Genomic DNA, 22,481 nt, shown 5'->3' with positions numbered 1-22,481 from the left:
GGAATAAACTGCTTGTTAGACAGACATCGATCAACTACCACATGTATTTTTTAAAAGTGCAATGTTTTAATAAATGCTTTTATACATGTTGGTCTCAATTAAGGCTATTACCACATTAGGAGTTCTGTAAACCATAGAGAAAATTGTCATAAAATCATACAAAACATTAAGGCAACACACATTGACCTAAACCGACTGTTGGTCCCGTGAGAGTCCATTGTAAGGCAAATGGAAAAGGCACAGCAGCGGAATGGGGGGGGGGCTTGGTTCCTGTACACTCAATCCATGTATTTTATTTAACATGGACTTTACTTTCTTTGCAAGGTTTTAATTTAAAGTGGAGAATATTTGCTTTAAACAACCTTGCTTAACCCTTACAGTACTGTACATTTCTGGGCTGCCTTCCCCGCAGCCACTTAAAAGACCATGAACAAGCTCACAGCCTTCAAAGGGTTAAAGCCAAAGCTGTGGTCGACTTCAAGAAGAGTCCAGAGCGCTGAAGAATTTCACTTCTCCACACAGGGAATGTGAGAGTAAGGGTCCGAGAACCTGCGCTTGAGTTTTGCTGTGGGTTCGTATTCATCCCCGAGTTCCTGAGCGTGGGCCAGTGCAGACCCTTGTGCAATGTACACCGAGTGGATGCTGTCAGTCCGCCTGGCTGGCTGCTCCCTCCGCTGCACCCTCTGACACTCTTCCTTAGAGAAAGCCTCGTCCTGGGATTCTGTACATTTGAACATTCCGGGAGGAAGTTTTATGTTTGCTGTTGGCATCACTGGAGTTCGACGGGGCACTTTAATCTTGGACAATGTTAAGGAGTATCTGCGCCTTGAAGCCAGGGGTGCAGAGTAAGAATGTGAAGAGGTTTGCAGGAGCAAAGGCACTTTGCAAATGTCTTTGGCAGGCACGCTGGAGCTCTGAGCACAGCAGTCTAATCCAATAATTGCTTTAAAGAAAGAAGATACTTAGACACTGATAGCAAGCCTAAAATGTAACTCAATACGAGCCACTGTGACCAGATAATGTTTGGTCACTTGGCTGTATGCCATGAAAGATGTAGAATAAAAAAAAAGCACTTAATACCTTAATACTGACCTTCGGTATCCACCCGGCCTGGTTTGTCCTCCAGCAGGCTCTCTGTGCTTGCAGAGGTCTCCGAGTCCACGTTTTCCTCGTCAGAGCCTCGCTGGTCGAGCTCAGGTAAGCGGTAAGTGATGTCCTCCCTGCATCAAACACAGGCTGCAGCACCTCTGACACAAGCACCTTCACCCAGCTCGTGTTCAGAGGTAAAGCATGTAGTCATTAACTATTAATGCCCATGGTGTTTTCTCTCAGCTAGTGCTTTGTATTTTCATTTTCCCCCTCATCAAGGCCTACAGAACAGAGTTAGATCCTTTTGGACTAAAGGCATCCTGCTTTACTACCTGTGCTCCCTCCAAGTGCAAAGGGCACGGCCTGACCAGGTAAAGGGGAACTTACTTTTCTTCTTTTATTGACTGTATGCGATCAATGAGAATCTCCTTCTCCCGGTTGGCTTCAGAAACGTCCTCCTCTTCATGCACAGAGTCCAGCTCTGAGGTGCCACTGTCACTTCCTTTTACCTGAGAGCTTTTACTCTGCAACACAGATTCACATTAACACTTGTCAGTCACAAGCAGCTACACCCATCTGCAAGTTTCAGAGTGGAAGACAAATGAGTGGGTCAAAGAAGAGGCTGATGGAATTGATGAAGAGCTGTTAGTTATCCACACAAATGTTTCAAAAAGTAAGAAAAATTCCTATTCACCTGATATCCAGGATTTTGTTACCTTTTTTGATCTGTAAGGCTCAGCTTAGTTTTAGTAGTCACTTAATGAGTAATATTATTACATCCAATGTAAGTTACATACAGTGTCTATAAAATACCAGGTGATGACAGAACAGCCCAGCAGCCCTGCATGCAGTTGGGGAGGAAGTTGCACCAGTACATGCAGTCCTGATTGTTCAAAAGAGTGTTTAAAACTGAGTTACAACCCCTGTAAGTATTTTAGTCATGCAAGAGTACCATAAGAAAAACCCATGCACTGGAGCCAGGCAGTTGTACATACCAGCTTCCCCTCGTAAGGGGAAGAGAACCCAAGTTTTATAGGCCAGAGCTAGGGAGAGATGGAGACCAAATTCACTATATGCAGCCTCTAATCAGACACAATTTGGTTTGTATTAATCAGTACAACAAAAACAAAGAGTATTTTTCCTCCTAGAATGCACCATATTTTTGCACACCAGCCATCTCTGGAGTGAAGGAACTCTTTTGCCATATCAGACACTCAATCTTAGTTCCACTGACAGAATTACATGGGAATAGATTTTGACCAGTACAAAAGCAGATTCCCACCCCTGCACCCTTCATTTATCAAAACTTCAGTGCAGCTGTATATTTAGCTCCTACCTACTGCTTTGGGTAGTTGTTTTTTCCAGCTGATTTTTGACTCACTGAATGGATGGACAGGAGAAGCAGCACTCCCTCCCCAAGAAGTTGGTGGAAGTTTTATCTATTTTGGAAGTTTTATTTCAACACTTACCGTGTTCTGCCGAAGCAATGAGAGCCGTCGGAAAGCAAAGCTCTCTGCTGCTTCCAGCTGATTGATTTCTTCCATTTTTATCTTGTACTTCCTTATCTGCTCCTTTATGAGCATCTCCACACACCTGTGAGGAAGGCAAGGTGTTATTGAGCTGTCTCATACCATGAAGGTTCTGAAACAGCCATGGTGGGGTGGGATGCTGCTCCTGGCCTGGGGGTGTTTGTCACACACACGTGGCTGGAGGGTGACCACAGTGTCACAGCCCATCCCTCACAGCAGCATTGCATGGAAACAGGGTGAAGAGTCCAACACAGCAGGCACAGCAGGACAGGTAATGGACAGGTAATGGCACATGTTCCTCCTGGGATCACCAGAGCCTCCCATGCTGGCTGTACACAGTGGTGAGCACACAGACATTACCACAGCTGCCAACAGCTCCTGCTGATTCTACCTGTTGTCCCTGCGCTGGCACAGGCTGGCAGAGACACAACGAGCCTGCAACTGCCCTTCTCCACCTCTATGGCCCGAGGGGTCAGTAAGAAGTTACAAAAAGCTGTCATTTTTCAAACTCTTTCCACTGGAGGCAGAGGCAAGGCCAGCCATGCAGTGAGGATGGTGAGGGGCTCTCACAGCCAGAGTTACTGGAGGGTGAGGAGAACAGAGAGGATCAAGGACAGAACCTTCTTCAATTCAAAGAACAATGCAGAAGAGATCATTGGGGGTTCTAAGTATGCAGGAGACAGCTTAATTCAATATCACATTGTTTGTTATGCCTTGTATCTCAGCAAAATAGATAATTAGGGTACAAGCCCCACAAAAAATAGGTTATCTTGATGTAAAACACAAACCTGATAGTAAAGACTTATAGATCATCCTACTTTATGCTTAGTAAAACAGAGACAGGTGGAAGGTCCGAGAGGGGTGTATGAACTGGCAGCACTGGCAGAGCTAGAATTCAACAACTCTTGAACCTCAGCTTCTCAGCTTGATACGAATAAAGTTGTAACAAATACAGGTAGTGGTGCTGACCTTCCATCCCATTCCAAAACACTGCTTCTCAGCAGACTGCCAAAACTTACATGGTTGTTTTTGAGACATCCTTCATGCTGGTCAAGGGGTCAGAGGTATCAGGACAGCGTAAGAGGCACGGAGCAAACACGATGGCCAAGGCGTTGGGGGACATGCGGTTCACATCTTCTATCAAAGACACTCTGGAATTCAACATCCAGGAAAAGAGATTGTAAGTGGACCTTGCTAGAACACAAACACCCTGATCACACCTTGCCATAGTTCCCAAATAACATAAGGAGGCCTCTTGGACACTCAGTATGTACAGCAGCCCAAAGAAGCCTTACAACTATTTTACACCTACTAAGTAGTCAACATTTCATGTATCAAAGGATCAGGGAGTCACCCATGTTAAGTTAGTCTGGCAGCTTCTCAGAAGTATGTTGGTGATTCAGCATCTTCTCTTCAAAAAATCCCTTTTGCCCATGTTCAGAGGGCTGCCTGGAAAGTCCCCAGGCTCCTTGGGTAAGAGCAGCCCTTTCCCTGCACCATTTATCCCTGCTCCTGGGACTTGCCTATGTTCATCCTCAGTTCACTACAAGCCCCTCTGTCTAAATCCTGGTGCTTGGATGATTCACCAAGGCTTTGAGATCTACCTTGTCTTCAAAGTTGTTTTTACCTGGTTTGATCCAAATACACCAGGTGTAGAAGTAACCACACACCTGTTCATGAGCACAACTACCAGCTTCAATTCTTTCATTTCTAAACCAGCAGCACAATCCCCACACTGACACTGAAGGTGTTTAACACTTCAGAAAGCTTTCAAGCAGCACTCAGAATCACAGTTTCTCTACAAATGAAGAAATTAAACTCATTACTTGACAAGATGGAAGATGAGTCGTTCCAAGGTATTATGATTTGCTTGTGGGAGCTTCTCCAGGACACTGTAGATGGCACAGAGTTGCTCCTGTTTCTCTGGCAGTTCTGCACAAAGGGAGAAAACACAAGATATTAATTGCTGTGCTAGGCTAGTGGAAAGCTTAAAATTCCTAAATTCTGATAAGTCTTACTGTCATTTCATTTAGCAACCATTATAACTGACTGTTAAAGTACCCCTCATGGCACTGCAATTATCCTGCATTCATCAAGAGACACACTAAGACCTCCAACACTATCTAGGGTGCCTTAATCCCACTGAAGTTAAAAGAATCTAGGTATTTAAAGTATCTGTATATCCAGATATGGTTCAGAAGAACAAGAAAAACCCTTCCTGAAACAAAACTTATTCACATTCTTATTCAGTTTTTAGAAAGAGCAGCTGTGACACATTAAAAATAAAAAAAGAATCCTGAAGCAAGATGAAGTAAGCTAGAGGAGAAATTCCCTGAGGAATGTTTTATGTAAAATGTCTAAAATCATTGTTATAAGTGCACTGGAAGGAGCTGTTTAGTCAGCATGAGCATCTTAAGAATTTCTTTTCCCAAGGACACAATGAGTTAAAGTAGAAATGCTTGAAGAATGGTTTTTAAACCTACCTACAGCTCTGAGAAAATCATTGTACTGTGCTGAGGTCATCAGTGGGTCTGGCAATTCCCTCAGCCACTGTTTGAGGATCCCTGTGATGGTGTGAATAGGGTAATTCTCCAGTTTCACTGAGTTTGGGTCTGAAAAGAAATGTTTTATTTAGAGCAGTTCATTCCTTTGATGCACACAATGAGACCCCATAGAAATAAGATTAGAAACATTCTAATCTCCTGTTCACAGCATCCAAATTACTATCTTCTGCCTATTTTTAACTTCTGAATTGAATTGATAAGTCTGATAACATGATGGCCAAGGCATTGGGGGACATGCAGTTCACATCTCCTATCAAAGCCACTCTGGAATTCAACATCCAGGAAAAGAGATTTTAACCTTGCTAGAATACAAACACCCTGATCACACCTTGCCACAGTTCCCAAATAACATGTAAGGAGGCTTCTTGGACACTCAATATGTACAGCAGTCCAAAGAAGCCTTACAATTATTTCATACCTACTAAGTGTACAATTCAGAAGTTAAAAATAGGCAGAAGATAGCAATTTAAAGGTACTAAACAGCTTTTGGCAGCCAACAAAAATAATACAGCCTGAACAGTTAGCAAAAAGATGTTTTTAAACACAAAGAAGTGACAGATACTTCCAGATAGAAGAGAATTGCAGGGAAAACTGATATCATGCAATGACATGCAAAGAGTCAACACTGCCTGGACCTTCTTGCAGCATCTGCTTCAGCTCCTTCATCCGATTTGCTGATCCTGATTTCCTGTAGATGCCTTCAGTGTAGAGCCCGTGCATCTCCACGTACTCCAGCAGCTTCTCCATGACCACGGGCACCGAGTTCCTCTCGCTGGTCAGGGCGCTCACGCACACCCCGAAGTGTCCCCGCAGGGACTCCGTGTCCTGCTCGCCCTGGGGGGGACACAGCTGTGAGCCCACTGCCCCTGGGGTGACACAGCTCTGAGCCCACTGCCCCTGGGGTGACACAGCTCTGAGCCCACTGCCCCTGGGGGGACACAGCTCTGAGCCCACTGCCCCTGGGGGGGGACACAGCTGTGAGCTCACTGCCCCTGGTGGGGGACACAGCTGTGAGCTGAGTGCTTTATTCTGCCTTGGATCATAAGGCAGATTTGCTGAGCTGCAGCAATAAAAAGCCTTTATGGTTCACACTGCAGGATTGCTTTATCAGTTTGGCCAATACTGCACACACTCTGTGAGAAGGGTTCCTAAATTAGCTCAAGCATCACCTCCTAGGATGTGAGAGTCCCTCTCTGACTGAGGAGGGAACTGTTTAAGCAATTTTTATTCAGTGCCTGGGCATTCACTGTTCATTTACTGAGAAACAAAGGCAGCATTTTGCACGCACCACTTCTGGTACCACAGAACCCCATCCCAGATCCACAGGCCTTACCTTTTTCCCACAAGAGGTACAGCTGCTCTGGATTTTGGACATGCACTTCTTGTGACAAGTCAGCTTGCAAACTAGAGAAAGCAGCAAATTGTTACAAGCATCTAAATCACACTTTGTACCCTAAATTACCCACTTTCTACATGGCCTGTTCACTCACCACTGCACAGACAGGCCTTCTCCATGGGCCAGATGTAGGAGGAGCAGTGCTCACACGACTGCCGGATGCTCACTTGGTAATTTGTGAACACGTGGCCATTGTGCTCTTCAATCTGGTGAGAGACAGCAAGGAACCAGTGAACTCTTCTTGCCTTTTAAAAATTATTATTATTATTTTTATAAAACCTTATTATGATTTTTAATAAAACCATCTACCCTATCTCACATTTCCACTGTTTATTTTACAATTATTTCACCCTGAAACCAAATTTCACCCTATCTTAAGGAACTTAGGTTTGCTGGAATATTTCATAATTGACTTCTTGCTGCCTTAAAGTTCATCAGTGAAAGAGCTGTAGTTTTGTTATTAATATTTAGTAGTTGTTTTCTTTTAACAGCCCATGCTTGAAAAAGCCTTTAGACTTTAAAGGAAGCTATGGACAAGCAAGGAAATGCTTGAGTACCACCTATCACTGCATGAGAAAGATCTCTGCTTTGTGAAAACTGATTTTGTATTGTTACACCTTCATAAAAGAGGTAAGTGAATGAGCATGCAAAAAAACCCAGAATGTCAGTACAAAATCAAGCTCTTCAAAGGGTGTTTGTGTTCTGTGAGTGCACCTGAGGACTTGGATTATTGCAGAAAGAAAACACTTACTGCACGATCCTGCTTCCGTTTCTTCTTCTGGGCTTTGGTTTGCTGCAATGGGAAACAAAACTGGCCTTAGTCTTTGAAATTCAGACATCCCGTTCCTTTTTTTTCCCCTTATTGAGTTTCCCAGACTTTACTTCACCTCCAGACATTCGAGACACTATCCTGCAGCTTCAGCTTGGTTTGAGGGTTGTCTGAGCTCACACTATCAACTTCCTAAAAACCAACTGAGCTCACTGCCTGATGACAAAGCAACTCCATCTCTCAAACCTCCAGAGAACTCCTATGTTTTCACCAAAGAAAATGCACACTTTCAGATTCTGAAAATATTAAGTTAAAAAATTAACAATTCCATAAAGGTGTATCAGCAATCAGAATTTGTTACACACACGATGTGTGTATGGCAAGTGTTTCCCAAATAATAAAAAATGCCATGGAAAAGGTTTTTGAGATAACACAGGTCCCCTATGTTAAACAGAGCAACAGTGTTTCATCATACCATAAACCAGCAACAGAATAACTTTCATACCTTGGGCTGCTCAGGTTCCTCTTTCTTTGTATATCCTCTAATGAATTCATCCAGAAGGGATAGAAAGAGATTCAAAACCAGCTTGACTTCTTTCTCTTCCCTTTTTTTGGCCAGGTTTGTAACTAGGAGCTGGTAATTTTCCACCAGATCTTTATAGCCAACATGGATTTGTCCATTCTAAAGAAGGAAAAATACTTGTCAGACATTCCTTTTAAATACTGTTGAGACAGTTTCATATTTTCATGTACTTAAGCTCAGAGGTGAAAAATCACAGCCATGATCAAAGTCAAAGATAACAGCCCATGACAGAAATAAGTTAACACACTTCCCTCCTGCACTGTCCAACAGCACTTGGCTGACACAAGGCAGTGTCAGAAGAATATTGGAAAAGCTGTTGGCTCCTCTCTTCAGCGTGAGAGGACGCTGAAGACAGCAAAATCCATCCATTCCTAAAAATAAATTTATGGCTGAGTGAATGACCAAAGGAAAACAAAGCAGGCTGCTTGAGATTACAGCAGAACTGTAAAATGAATCTAACATTCAGCTCTGAATTCTATGCTGAGAATTGCTGAAGTGCTTTGTTGAAGAGCTGCAGGCCAAGCCTTTAACCTGCACACTCAACTCATTTATTGCCTGCCAACTTCCCTTTATTGAGACTTACTACTTACAGGAGCAGAGTACATGGTCTTGATGTTTCCTCTGAACTTCTCTGTGGCTTCAAAAAACAAACATTCAACACCAGACTTCTGGGAGCGTAAGTCATTGATCTAGAAAAAAAATACATCTGCATCAGATTTTGTTAAAAAAAGAACATCTGAACAGAGTTAAGCTTCAGTGGCTGGGCTTAGTCATTTGTGACCATTCCAATTATTTAAAACAACATTTTTTTAATGCACTGTGCTGATGATACAAAACAGTAGAGTTGGATAGTTAGGCTTTAGAGAACTCTCTGTTTACAACTCTCGCTTTTTTTTTAATACAAGTTTTGCTGCCCACTCATTTGTAAACAAAGAACAAACATGAATGCCCTGTATTGTATTTAATGCAATATTAGGCATTCAGTGACTTGAGGAAAAGAACAGAAAGGGCCTTAATGCAGACTAACTCAGTCAAACCATCCAATCAATTCCCTTTTCTTTAGATTATAACACAAACTTACACCTAAACCAGCAGGCTCTAAAATTCTACACAAACAGTGAACAAAGGTTTGAATTTTCATGGCTGGGAGCCTTTCACCTTGTTCAGGAGGAACTCATCCAGGTGTTTCAGCTCGTTGGCGTTTGCAATCTCCCGGACCATGGACGCGCGCCAGTTCTGGGACACGCTGGAGATCTTGCTGATCTTTATGGTTCTGTTCTTCTTGGCTTTGCTGCTCTCCTTCGCAGCCTGGGGGCGGCCTGGCTGCCCCAAAGAACCTGCCAAAGAAATGGATCTGGATGTTCAAGCAGGGTGAGGGAATTCTGCAGTATTTGCTTCCTCACAAGAAAGCCTCACTGTGCTGAGGGTTAAACCACCAAACTCACCTTCTGAAACTTTCTGGACACCTCCTGTGTCTGTAAAGAGGACACAAGACACCAGGGAGAGGCCGTCTCCTTCCTCAATCACATCAGAACTCTCCTTTGCAATTTTCTTGTCTGGCTTTTTCCCCAAAAGTCTACGCAAAGGGCTTTTGAAAGCAGACCTGAAGACAAAAGCAGATACAAGTCTGTCCCATTAGTAATGGAAGCTGGCTCTGCCACAAGAACAGGCTCTTAACAATAACCCACAACAGGATTCACAACTATGGGGAATATTTAAGGCCCAACCTGCAGAAAAACTGAGCAGCACAAAAAAAGGAAAGACAATGTGAAAGCACTCCTGGACTTTCTGGCATTTACAAGATCAGAGCACAACCTTCAGCAAACACAGACAACACCTCACATATCCAAAACATCACTTCTGGCTCAGGAATTCTCTGGGCTGCAGAGTGCCAGAGGTTGGAGCAGGCCAGGGAAGCAGCATTACATGCTTGCTGGGCTCTTCAGCTTTTCTCTTGGTGTTGTATTACACTACATGAACCTTTAATCCCAGCTGTAAGTTGGTTCTTATTTTAAAAAGAACTACTTCACAGAAAGTGTTATGCAAGCAGAGAATCTGTTCCTCAGCAGGCTCAGATATCATGCTCAGAGCAACACGAAGCAGCAACACAGCCCCTCATGTAGCTGATGCCAGCTTGTGCCTCTGCACAATCAAGGTGCCCAGCTCAAGAACTAATGGAAAATCTCTTTTTTTTTTTCCATTTTCTGAAAGACAGGCCAGTCACACACACAATCCATACTTGGCATCCCCTTGCTGACTCGCTGGCTGCACGGGAACGGCCGTGTCCGAGCTGGGGAAGTGGTCACTGGGCTTCTTCTGCACAGGGTATTTCTTGTTGCCTTTTTCTTCTTCAATTGGGTCTGGTGACAGCTACAGGAGAGAGGAGGGGTCAAAAACTGCATTTTGAGTGACATAGATTCTTTAAATGGTTTAAAAGCTAGAATGGTGAAGTTAACTTCATCAAGACAATACACTTTACCCAATAGATATTAGCTTCCTAATACAAGAGCCAAGCATATTTAATGCTTTGATCAAGGATCCATTTATTAAAAAATGTATTTTCAAATATTTCCTGATTGTTTTTACATGGGTATCAAACAAAAAGAAAATCAACCTGAAGTCACACAAATACACGACAGACAATTATTCACAAATCTTTAATATTTATAAACAATAATTAAGTATAAATATGTACAATAGCATCAGTACCTGGGTCATGGCAACAGTCTGGGCCAGTGTTGAGAGGTCACTTAATGAAGCTGAACTCCCCTTCTTCCTGTAGTAAGATAAGTTTCAGAATATATATTTCAATAAAATCTGTGGCCTCTTCACATCTTTTAAATACCCCACATATCAACACTACATCTGAGTCAGCCCCTGCAATTTACTTTTAAATGCAAAATGTACTGGAGAAGTGAAAAAGCATGGGAATGTCAGATTTCCTACCATATCAGAGGGATGATGCTTGCAAGCTGCAGGTCACTAAAACCTTGTTTTCAATGGGTAAAGGACACATGAAAATAAACTCCAGACACTATTTCAACTAATGCCCTGACTCCCCCTTTTAATACAGCCAGGCAGGCTTTGCAGCTTTTGTGAGCTTCAGAAAACATTCTGCCTATACAGATTCACTGCAGGACTGGGAGCCAAGGAAAAGCAGGAGTTGTTCACAACTCCATGTGCTCCCACATGGCCCAAATGTACAAGCTCTCAGGAGTTCTCCATTGAGTTTTAAACATTACAGGTATCTGTTTTCTGTTAAGTAGAAAAAAAAGGAAGGTGCTCTTACTCCAGCTGATCCTGAGGAGACTTGTCCACACGTATCCTTCCATCTAGAGACTGACTCAGCACATCATTCTGGCCAGCATCAGACTGCCTCTTTCCTTTCCACTTCTCTCTCTTGTACTTTAGCTTCTCTGGGTCATCCACGTATCTCTGGATTGCAGAAGTGGGGCTGTCCAGGTCTTTGGTTGCCCTCTGCCGCCTGTTTCTATCTGCCCAGCAGTCAGCAGGGCCCTGGAAGCTGCCACTAGCAGACAGTGTGCTATGAACTTTCAGTGCAAGATCTGTTGGCCTTTCAGGGCAGGTAAAGCTTTGGCTGCTTTTTATTTGGTTATTTTGATTCTGTTGTGTTTTTGCTCTATCAGCTGCTATGTCCTCTGCATCTGATCCAGGTGGCTGCTCAGGAACAGAATCACTTTCTTTTATCTCACTTGATGGTGGAGTGTCTGAAACAGTTTTTTCTTCACTTGGACTTTTCTCTCCCTCACTGCTTCCCTGAAGGACATTATCTTCTTGTGCTGTGGATTTCTCTGCCTCTGGAGCAGATTCCAGGGCTTCCTCAGAAACAGTTTGCTCCTCATGGCACAATGCAGATGGCCCTTCCAAGGACAGGAGTGCATGCTTGTTCTGCAAGTCGTTGTGTTCCAGCCCCCTCTGCCGACGGGATTCCCTCTTCTCCCGGCTGTTGCTCACTCTCTCCGAGCCCTCCACTGTGTGCTTCTGGGTTTTCTCAGATGAGCTCAAGCTTTCAGCTGGCTCATTCTGAGCTTGATCTTTATCTTCAACAGCTTGATCTGTCTCTGACTCATGTTTCACAGGCAGCTCATCTGTTGCTGGCTCACTTCGCTCATCCTTGCTCTTATCTTCATCTATGTTGGACGTCTTGCTCGTATCTTGCTCTTTGTCTTCATCTTCCTGCATTTCTCTCTGCTCTTCTTGAGCTTTCTGCCCTTCTAGAAGCATTTTCTGGTATCTGTTAAGAATTTTTAATATGAAAACACAAATCCTTAATGCCCAGGGGTCAAAAAAACCCCACCAACTGCTTAAATGCAGCCCAAATAGCAATACAGACCCAAACTACACCTACAGTGCCAGTGGGACTGCAGGGAGGTGTCAGGACTGGCAGCACCAGCACCAGTGCAGCTGAGCTGAATAAAACTCAAGTTCTGAGCACTTATCCAGTGTCCACACTCCACTGACCACTTGATACTGACTGAAATATCACATGGCAGTAACTATCTTAAAGTTCATACAATCCCAGAATGGTTTGGGTTGGGAGGGAACTTGAAGATCATCTCATTCCCATCCCCCTTGCCATGGGGATGGGATACCTTCCACTATCTCAGGGTGTTCCAAACCCCACCCAACCTGGCCTTGGACACTTCCAGGGGCAGCCACAACTTCCTTGGGTAGCAAGGTTGTTTACTAAGTTGTTGACTAAGCCACGCCACACACAGACTGAGTTAGGCAGGTGAAGCCAGGTGATAAATTGATGTTTTTATGCCACGTTGCTCCTTCCCCTTTACCTCTTGCGCTGCAGGTACCCCCTGACCAGGGTCTGCAGGAGACAAACTCTCCTCCTGAGCTGCAGGAAGCGTTTCCTCTGCTGGTGCCGCCTCCAGGCCGCCTGGATCTCGATGGCAGCGTTGTTCCTCTGCAGGGCCATCCTGACCCGGCGGGAGCGCCAGCACGCCTGCAAAGGGATGTTCCTGAACTGAGGGAGGGCTGCCTCAAGGTGAGGAGTGCTCCATGACAGGGTTTGTTTGTTTGTTGTTAGGAAAATAACAACAGGTATTGGTAGTTCTCAAAGATACCTGTAAAACAACGGCTGACTGCCGCATCCTGAGAAAACGTCTCCTTTCCAAAACCATCCTGAGCCAGCTCTGGAGGAGGATGATTTTCCTGATCACTTCTTTGTGTAGTGTATCCTGTAGTATCTGCCGTTCAGCCTCTTTCATAAAAACCTGTTCAGGTAAAGAAAAGTTCATCAAGAAGCAGTTAACAGGAGCCTTTCAGCCCCCACTGGAACTATAATAAGAAAACAGATAAGGTAATGGTTTGGTACCACTGCATCAAACCTTACTGGCTGACAGCTTGCCCAAAAGATAAAAATCCTTTTAAATTTCAGAGTTTGGATTCTAAAACTTACACCTGTCCTTACAGCCTTCAAATCACAGAACCTTTCTAAAATGTAAACACTGATCTGTTTGACAAATGCCAACAGCAACGATTTCCCAAACTATCTATATAACATGGATTTGTATTGTAGTCAAGAAACCAGGTTGGCATCAAAACCAAGGGGTCAAGTATAACCTCTGTGTCACCACTTGCAAGAGTTAAAATAGCCAATTCAGGTATAAAAAGCAGAGAAGAGTAACACTTGTAAATGAACTGCACCGAATTTTGCAGTGTACAGCAGTGGTTCTTACTGCCTTACAGAAAGTTTCACAGACCTTGGTCTTCCCTATTTGATAGTAGTTTTCATTCAGTTTTAGTTTATTCAAATAAGCACAAATGTCTTCCTTGGAGGCTTTGGCATTTTTGGGCAGTAACACCTGAAACTGGTCGATGAATTCCTGTAAAAAGCAGAGACAGCAAGAGACCAAAGTTAGAAGGCAGCTCCCAAAGTTTGGAGTTTTAGCTCTAAAACAGAAATCTATTTAAGACACTTAAGCTGCAGGGATCTGAAAATATTTACCTCTCACTACAAACTGAGCTATTTCTCCATGTAAAATGCAGGCTACAGTCAGCTTCTGTTAATGGGAAAGATGACCTGGATGTGATCTCTAAACCTACACAGAGTTTTTTTACAGAAAACTAATTCCCATATCAGACAGCACTGACTGCACTCAGAATGTTTCTTCCTGGTTGTGTGAAGGAAATTTCCTGGCAGACAACCCACAACACTTTAAGTATGACTTTTTACCATGCATCTCAAAACTACAGTGCATTTTTACAGCCCAAGTGGTCATGAGCCTTGTATGAAGAGACACACAAGATGTGTTTTCTGAAGAGAGCAGATATTCCTGAAAGCACAACCCACTTCCAGTTCCCATGTACCTGGAATGTGTATTTGGCACTGTAGCCAGACCTCCTGATCCGCACAGTTTCCAGCATGCCCGTGTACCGTAACTGCTGCAGCACCAAGCTCTCATCAAAGAGCATCTCCTTCTGTAAGAGACCAGCAGAAAAGAGCCAGTGAGAGCCTGAGGAGCCTGAGCAGAAACAGAGATTTCAAGGCTGGAGCCCTGGATCTCAGCAGGCAGCTCAGCTCTGAGGCAGCCTCACCTTCTCTGCATTGGAGCGGATGCAGCGGATGAAGAACGGCTCAGCTCTGCCCAGGGTCTCCAGCAACTTGTTAAGTGAAGCCTGAAATGAAACAGTCACAGAAGTTTTTCTTCAGTTACCAGCATTTTGAGTGGTGTTTGACAGCAGGATAGCTTCTGCCTCAAGAATCAGGTTGTTTCAGGTCTCATGGTTGTACAAAATCCAAACAGATTCTCCCACATTGCTCAGCACATCCCTGTATTTGGTATTTGCTTTTAGCTTTTCTCAAGAGAATTTAAAGCAGGGTTTGAACATGCTCACACAGTAGCACTAGATCTGTATACAAGGATGATCAGTACAGAGAACTGACACATTTCATGGCATAAATGGCATCTCAAAATGTACTCTGACTTAATAAAGCAATAAACCCCACTTCAAAAAAACCTCAAGAATAAAACCCACTTGGTTTTCCAAGCAAGACCAGCCTAGATCAGCCCAGGAGGGGCTGTTCCCTGAGGTGTGTCCCTTACCTGGAACTGGGCACTTATGCTGGGGGGTTTCTTCTTCTTGTGCAAATGCAAAAGGGACTTTGTAGTCCGGTCATGCAGAGTCATGCTCATGATGAGCTTCAGAGATTTGGAATCCAGCAAGTTCTACAAAAAAGTTTTCATAATCAACAAAGTGCAAGTCTTTGAATTAAAAGGGAAATATTTTATCTGAAATGAGTCAGAATGAAACCAGCTACCCAGAGTTCCACATTCAGTGACATGTTATATTTCATGATTATTTCTATTTTGGGCCAAAACATTTCTTAAGAGTGAAACTGTTCCACTACCCTGTCCCAAGAGTGTAAGGTGAACAAGAGGAATCACATAGTCACTGCATTTGCCTTCCCTGACTTGAAAATTACTTTATACACTTATGACATCTTCATATCTGTCTAACTAAACAATTCTTACTAAAGTGAACATTCACCTATTTTTTAACTTGTCAGAATAAATAACACAACTTTCCTACACTATAAAACAGTAGTGAATTGAGTTCTGTCAATCAAAATTAAATTTACAGTGAAAAAAAGCCCATACCCAAGAGAAATCGAAATTTTCTGATTACCTTGGGAATGATCTGCTTTTGCTTGACACCTTTACTTTTCCTGTGAAAATATTAAAGATAATTTAAGGAAAAAAATGCACATGATTTTTGATTATTTCAGCAAGCCATAAGCTGGTGCAATTTATGAGGTAAGGTAAAGGACAGAAGAAAATGAGCACAACAGCACCAGGGTGTGTTCATGCATGACTCTTACAAGTGATCAATGCAAGAAATGCAAACTGCTCTGCAACAAGAACAATTCATTTTTCTTAAATAAACTCTGCAGGTATTGGAAGCTTTCAAAAGTGAAACATTACCTCTGAGTTATTCTCTTTAGCAATTGTATGGTCATTAAACTCATTATAACACAAGGCCTAGCAAATAAAAGTGCTCAACTCAGAAGTTACAGCTGCTGGCACCAGAAGCTCTGTGAAAGCACCCAACTGCTTTCAGGAGGACAATGCATGTCCCAGCACCAGGAACTCTGGGATGTCTGAGCAGGACACACACACCTCAGTGGAGCAGGACACACACCTCAGGGGAGCAGGGCACACACACCTCAGGGAGCAGGACACACACACCTCAGGGAGCAGGACACACACCTCAGTGGAGCAGGACACACACACCTCAGGGACCAGGGCACACACACCTCAGTGGAGCAGGGCACACACACCTCAGGGAGCAGGACACACACCTCAGGGAGCAGGGCACACACACCTCAGGGAGCAGGGCACACACACACCTCAGGGGAGCAGGACACACACACCTCAGGGGAGCAGGACACACACACCTCAGGGAGCAGGACACACACACCTCAGGGGAGCAGGACACACACACACCTCAGGGAGCAGGACACACACACCTCAGGGAGCAGGGCACACACACACCTCAGGGGAGCAGGACACACACCTCAGGGGAGCAGAACACACACACCTCAGGGAGCAGGGCACACACACACCTCAGGGGAGCAGGGCACACACACCTCAGGGGAGCAGGACACACACACCTCAGGGGAGCAGGACACACACACCTCAGGGGAGCAGGACACACACACCTCAGGGGAGCAGGGCACACACCTCAGGGAGCAGGGCACACACCTCAGGGGAGCAGGACACACACACCTCAGGGGAGCAGGACACACACACCTCAGGGGAGCAGGACACACACACCTCAGGGAGCAGGACACACACACCTCAGGGGAGCAGGACACACACACCCGCGGGGGAGCAGGACACACACCTCAGGGGAGGACAGGACACACACACCTCAGGGGAGCAGGACACACACACCTCAGGGGAGCAGGGCACACACACCTCAGGGAGCAGGACACACACACCTCAGGGAGCAGGGCACACACACACCTCAGGGAGCAGGGCACACACACACCTCAGGGAGCAGGGCACACACACACCTCAGGGAGCAGGACACACACACCTCAGGGAGCAGGACACACACACCTCGGGGAGCAGGGCACACACACCCTCAGGGAGCAGGGCACACACACCTCAGGGAGCAGGGCACACACACCTCAGGGAGCAGGACACACACACCTCAGGGGAGCAGGACACACACACCTCAGGGGAGCAGGACACACACCCTCAGGGGAGCAGGACACACACACCTCAGGGAGCAGGGCACACACCTCAGGGAGCAGGACACACACACCTCAGGGGAGCAGGACACACACACCTCAGGGGAGCAGGACACCTCAGGCACAGCTCTCAGGCACACACAGAAGGTGAAGCAGTGGAAGCTCTCAGAAAGAAAGTTGCAGTTCACATCCTGCTGGTTCTAAACATATTAACTCTGTGATATAGGGCAGGTTCCTGCTCTGAGCCACCCAGTTTACATTTACTTATTATATACCAGAGCACAGAACTGCAGATGCAAAGACTCTAAACCCAGGAATACATCCAGCACCAGCACTCTGAATTTCATGAAACATTTGTCACACCTTGTGGGAGATCTCACTATTGAATATTTTGCAAAAACAAGCTCATATTACATATTTGGGGCTTTTAAAGCAAATTCACATGATAAGTAGGTTTAACTTTCAACTAATGCAATGAAGCAACAAGGTGTTCTCTACCAGAAGGTATGTTTTATTTTTAATTGTCTTGTTTAGCATTTTTCAAAAGAGAAATCTGGGACAAGCATAATTTTTAGGGACTGGAGTAACTGCCTGGTTCTTGTTGCACTTCCAAAGCAATAGCCAGAGCACTCACAGGAGGTGGGAGCGGTGTTGAAGCTGACTGAGGGACCGAAGCAGCTCACAGGGATCATCACCCTGCCAGGGCAGTCCTTTAATACTGGCGATGATTTGTTCATGCATGTCTCTAAAATGATCCACAGCAAAACACAGGTGGCAAACAGAGATACAGAGCCGTGAGAGAGGGGGAAAAAAGGAGTTAAAACCCCAAAAGGTTCCATCACCAAGTGTGCTCCAAAATGCAGCAGGTCAATCCCAGGCTACTTTTTCCTAAACACTAATGATTTTGATGACAAGTCAGCACTTTCTACTCCATCAGTGCTCTAAAATTTAATTACCAGAGTCTCAACTTATTCTCTGATTCTACCTTCTAATGTAAATTCTTGAGCCATCAATTCAGAAAATAGAGGGAACTTTAGAGAGGTTAATTGTTAGGGTTAAGCCAAGGAAGCTTTTCAGGTTAATATAAGCTTCTTTATAACCAAGAGTAAACATTTTTATAGAGAGATTAGACTACTCAAATGAGGCTACTTAAACTGACTTACATCAGAAAAGTAAGTTATAAACAAATTGTTAGAGGGATACTTGAAGAAATTTTGGGTTTCATTTCCATTTCAAACTTGTTCATGTTTAGCTTTTTAAAGTAAGCCTGGGATGGTCCTTAATTCATGGCATGTTCCATTCTTCAAGCATGCACTGTGCTCTTGTGAAGCGCTGTGTCCTGGCACAGAACTTACCTTCTTTACTCTCCAGAGAGGCACAAACCAAAAATAACAGAAGTGTAAGAATCACTTCTGACTCTTAGGTGCTCTCCACATTCTGAGCTGCTCACAGAGACAGCAGCATTATTACACAGGGTTGTGGCTTCCCTGGGTATCTCTGAACTTTTCTGAATATCAAGATTTAAGATATCCCAAGGAAACAGATCTGGTAAGCTGTGACCAATCCTTTCACACCCATTGGATATTTAGTTCTTTGTTTCCCCAGGTGACAGAGGCTGTCCAGGATGCAGTAATGAGGAAGCAGCATGAAGTCACTACTTTAAGTGCTCCACGGCTTCACTGTTACCCAGAGCACACTGAGAAAGTCACTGTGTCCTGGAAATGTGCCTCCCTGGCCTGGGAGTTCAGGCCTTTTGCTACTTACTTCTTGTTCTCACAAAAAGAAATGATGTCTTGAAAAGCATTTATATCGAAATCCTCAGAACAATCAAATGAGAAATCGAGCACTGAGAGGCTGCAAAAGGAACATGTACAAAGCCTAAATATCCATGGAAAGGCAAATCTCCCTACAGAGATACAGTTCTGTAAGACTGGCCCTGCCTCTGCCCCCTTCAGTGACCCAGACTGGCTGCAGAGGAGCACACAATGCTAAAAGCTGCACACAGCAACTACAGAGAACTCAAAAACCCAGTGGGAAATGGAACTGAGGCTGTCCCAAACATGTGGTGGCTTTGGCTCTCACATAAAATAAGCTAGAGTGTTGTTTTGATGGTATTAAAAAGGCCAAAGAAAACAAGACAGAAGAAATAAAGCTTGCTTTCCTTGTGGAAAGATCTAGTTGAGATTTGATCTATGAAAATCCAGCTCAGCAATTCAGCTGTTCCCTGCAGGGGTTAAGGATGTGTTTCTCACCGATAAACTTTTTCTACCGGTGTATTGGATCTCTGGAGTTCTCCAAGGGGAACTCTGGGTCCTTGACGTACCACTCCTGTTAGGAAATAACCAAAAACTGCATTTTGACAAAGATATGAGCAGGCAAAAAAACCCAAAAACCATCAACTTTAGCAAGCAAAGTATCTATCTGAGGGCCAGGAGTTTTTATCCAGTCCTTTATCAAGCTACAGTATTTTCCTGTTCAAACTCTCATCTACCAGACAGGAAGTTGCAGCTGCTCAAATTTAGTTATTAACCCTGAATACTCATTTGATACTTCACAGAGGTCTAAGAAGATCAAAACTAGTGATAAGATGAGAATACCAGAACTACCACCTCCAACTTTCACAAACAGGCCTTCAAGTCTGTCCCAGCCTGCTGGAAATGCTGCACTGACTGGAGGAGGAAAGCTGCATGACCTCAGGTAGGAGCAGTGACAATCTTTTCCATTATGAATATTATACCATTTCCACACTCAGTTTTGCCAAAGATGGTGTCTGGTTGATGAAGTTTTGCCACAAACTCATTTTGCCATCAGAGCAATTGTAGAGTATTAAGCATTTTCAGAGAGCAGTTTTCTGTGCCATACCTGCACTTTCCCAGCCCTACTTGCAAATTCCCAGCCCTACCTGCACTTTCCCATTCTGTACCTGCAGTTTCCAGTGCCCTACCTGCCGTCTCCAGTTCCATTCCTGCCATTCTCCAGCCCCACTTGCTGTTTTCTGAGCCATACGTGCACTTCTCCATGCCTTACGTGTGCTTTTTGAGCCCTACCTGCCATTTCCCATTCCACACCTGCAGTTTCCCAGCTCTACCAGCACCTTCCTGTGCCCTACCTCCTGTTTCCCAGCCCCACCTGCCATTTCCCGTTCCATCCCTGTTGTTCCCTAACCCCACCTGCTGTTTCCTGTTCCATCCCTTCCCTTCCTCAGCCCCACCTGCCATTCCCCAGTCCATCCCTACTGCTCCCTGGTCCATCCCTGCTGTTTCCTGGTCCGTCCTTGCCCTTCCCTGCTCCATCCCTGCCCTTCCCTGCTCCATCCTTGTCCTTCCCTGCTCCATCCCTGACCTTGCCCGTTCCATCCTTGCTGCTCCCTAACCCCACCCACTATTCCTTGGTCCATCCCTGCCCTTCCCCAGTCCATCCCTGCCATCTCCTGTTCCATCCCTGCCACTCCCTGGTCCATTCTTGCCCTTCCCCAGCCCCACCTGCTGTCTCCTATTCCATCCCTGCCCCTTCCCCAGCCCCACCTGCTGCTTCCTGGTCCATCCCTGCCGCTTCCTGGTCTATCTCAGTTCCATCCCTCCCCTTCCCCAGCCCCACCTGCCGTTCTCCAGTCCATCCCTGCCGCTTCCTGGTCCATCCCATCCCACCCCTCCCATTCCCCAGCCCCACCTGCTATTCCTCAGTCCGTCCCTGCCTTTCCCTGGTCCATCCCTGCCCTTCCCCGTCCCACCCCTCCCGTTCCCCAGCTCCCCATCCCCACCTGCAGTTTTCTGTGCCCTGTCTCTGCCGGCCTGGTTGAACACGGCCACGGCGCGGACGGCGGCGCGCAGCACGGCCCAGCGGAACACGGCCACCGGGTCCATCCCGATCAGCTCCCGCACGAAGGCGCTGTCGCTGCTGCGCAGCAGAGCCACGATGTCGGGCCTCATGTAATCCATGTTCTTCTCCCTGAAATCCTGCAAAACAGGCACATGGAACCACAATATATCACAGAAGCTCCCTGGTTTGTTTATTCAGAATAACAGTCAGGGTTACCATCCACTCACCACCACCACCCCCCAAGAAACAAACCCAAAGTACCTCTGAGAACCCTTCTGATCCAGCCCATTCCCAAATTTTCTACATTGTGATAAAAAACTCCCAGAAAGACAAGGAATTTTTTTTTGTGCCCATCAGATCCACCACGTACTTTGATCTGGTATTTCACTTTGCCAGCAAAGTGGCGAATGATAAAAGCAGGCTCCATCACCGGGGTTCCAACAAAAAACTTGTTCTCCTCATGCTGCTGTTTGAATTTTGCCAGCAGAGTTTGGTTGGTGGCATGTGGAAAACTGGGAATACAAGACAAAAGAGGTCAGCTATTTCTCAAATACAGGTATTTTTATTAGAATGAACACCTATTGTTGCTTGTGGAAAGTGTTAATTGTCCAAGATCTCTCCACCTGCTTTGAATTTTAAAGGTGGGCTCAGTTTCTGGACCCAAACCAAGCAGCTTCACACACAGCAGAATATTCTGAGGTTTCAAGTGTACTTCAGTGTGTCCTCCCACATCACCAGCCAAATTTAGTTTGCACCACACTAACTATTTACCACACTTGCTACTTAATGCTGCAAAGACTTACAGACATGCATTTTACTTTAACTGCAGTTCCATGGTAAACCACAAACATGGAAGTTCCTAAGTTTGCAAAAGCCAAAGCTCAGTTTTAGCATCAATGTATTTTACCACCATATTGGAGTCATTAGAAGCAAACTCCAGTGTAAATCACAGCCATAAATAACCCTTTGCTTCCCACAACATTCCTCTCCTTTTTGCAGTGCTGTATTTCTGTTCCCTTTCACAGCCCTTCCCTCCTCCCTGCCACATGTTTTTGCAGATGTTTGTTGCTTACTTGCTTTCTTCATCCAGAAGATAGAAGAGGCCAGTGGGCTTCTTGCTGATTAAGTGAATGCAGGCCACATTATCAGTATAGTCAATATTGTGCCAAGTGATCCCTTCACTCTTATATTCCTCCTGTGTGGCTCAAGAAAATTCCTTTGTCAGTACAGTGCCCTGACCTTTGATGTCCTGTGGTTTAAGTGCTTAAAACACAGCCTTGGACAGCCACAGCAAGTGGAGTTTGTTAGTTCAGGCAGCAGAGACAAAAATAAGGAGAATTTATAAATAAGAACAGAAGAACAGGCACAGTGGCACAGATCAAAGGTCCTCAGGCACGTCACTCAGCAGGGTCTGTTTGGGGTGAAACTATTTCAAAACCAAAGCTGTGAAAGGAATGTTCTGCTGTGCTCTGCCTTCCCAGCAATCAGCAGCCAGGACCC

General features: G+C 45.0%; 1 protein-coding gene across 3 annotated transcripts in view; it reads right to left on the bottom strand.

Moving 5' to 3' along the window:
- Positions 1-65: 65 nt before the first annotated feature.
- The window catches only part of MYO9B (myosin IXB), a 45,508-nt gene continuing 23,092 nt past the window's right edge, over positions 66-22,481 (bottom strand). The window contains exons 12-43 of one of the 3 annotated variants that reach the window (XM_030966718.1): positions 22,055-22,176; positions 21,352-21,493; positions 20,923-21,118; positions 19,415-19,490; positions 18,927-19,016; positions 17,797-17,907; positions 15,593-15,632; positions 15,010-15,132; positions 14,501-14,581; positions 14,273-14,383; positions 13,666-13,788; positions 13,027-13,176; positions 12,739-12,905; positions 11,220-12,185; positions 10,640-10,706; positions 10,170-10,300; positions 9,376-9,533; positions 9,089-9,267; positions 8,521-8,619; positions 7,853-8,029; positions 7,330-7,371; positions 6,673-6,784; positions 6,516-6,586; positions 5,818-6,016; positions 5,102-5,230; positions 4,445-4,550; positions 3,638-3,769; positions 2,559-2,682; positions 2,085-2,132; positions 1,477-1,613; positions 1,093-1,220; positions 66-943 (exon numbers count right to left, since the gene is read on the bottom strand). In XM_030966718.1, the coding sequence (XP_030822578.1) occupies positions 507-943; positions 1,093-1,220; positions 1,477-1,613; positions 2,085-2,132; positions 2,559-2,682; positions 3,638-3,769; positions 4,445-4,550; positions 5,102-5,230; positions 5,818-6,016; positions 6,516-6,586; positions 6,673-6,784; positions 7,330-7,371; positions 7,853-8,029; positions 8,521-8,619; positions 9,089-9,267; positions 9,376-9,533; positions 10,170-10,300; positions 10,640-10,706; positions 11,220-12,185; positions 12,739-12,905; positions 13,027-13,176; positions 13,666-13,788; positions 14,273-14,383; positions 14,501-14,581; positions 15,010-15,132; positions 15,593-15,632; positions 17,797-17,907; positions 18,927-19,016; positions 19,415-19,490; positions 20,923-21,118; positions 21,352-21,493; positions 22,055-22,176 (4,974 nt within the window). In that variant the 3' untranslated portion in view covers positions 66-506. Of the gene's footprint in view, positions 944-1,080; positions 1,221-1,476; positions 1,614-2,084; positions 2,133-2,558; positions 2,683-3,637; positions 3,770-4,444; positions 4,551-5,101; positions 5,231-5,817; positions 6,017-6,515; positions 6,587-6,672; positions 6,785-7,329; positions 7,372-7,852; positions 8,030-8,520; positions 8,620-9,088; positions 9,268-9,375; positions 9,534-10,169; positions 10,301-10,639; positions 10,707-11,219; positions 12,186-12,738; positions 12,906-13,026; positions 13,177-13,665; positions 13,789-14,272; positions 14,384-14,500; positions 14,582-15,009; positions 15,133-15,592; positions 15,633-17,796; positions 17,908-18,926; positions 19,017-19,414; positions 19,491-20,922; positions 21,119-21,351; positions 21,494-22,054; positions 22,177-22,481 lie in introns of all 3 variants that reach the window. The other 2 variants (XM_030966719.1, XM_030966720.1) reach the window with 2 other exon arrangements.

Source organism: Camarhynchus parvulus, chromosome 28, assembly GCF_901933205.1.
Source record: "Camarhynchus parvulus chromosome 28, STF_HiC, whole genome shotgun sequence".
NCBI classification, from domain to species: Eukaryota; Metazoa; Chordata; class Aves; order Passeriformes; family Thraupidae; genus Camarhynchus; species Camarhynchus parvulus.
Note: the sequence above shows the minus strand (reverse complement) of the source record. Positions and strands in the feature narration are given on the sequence as shown.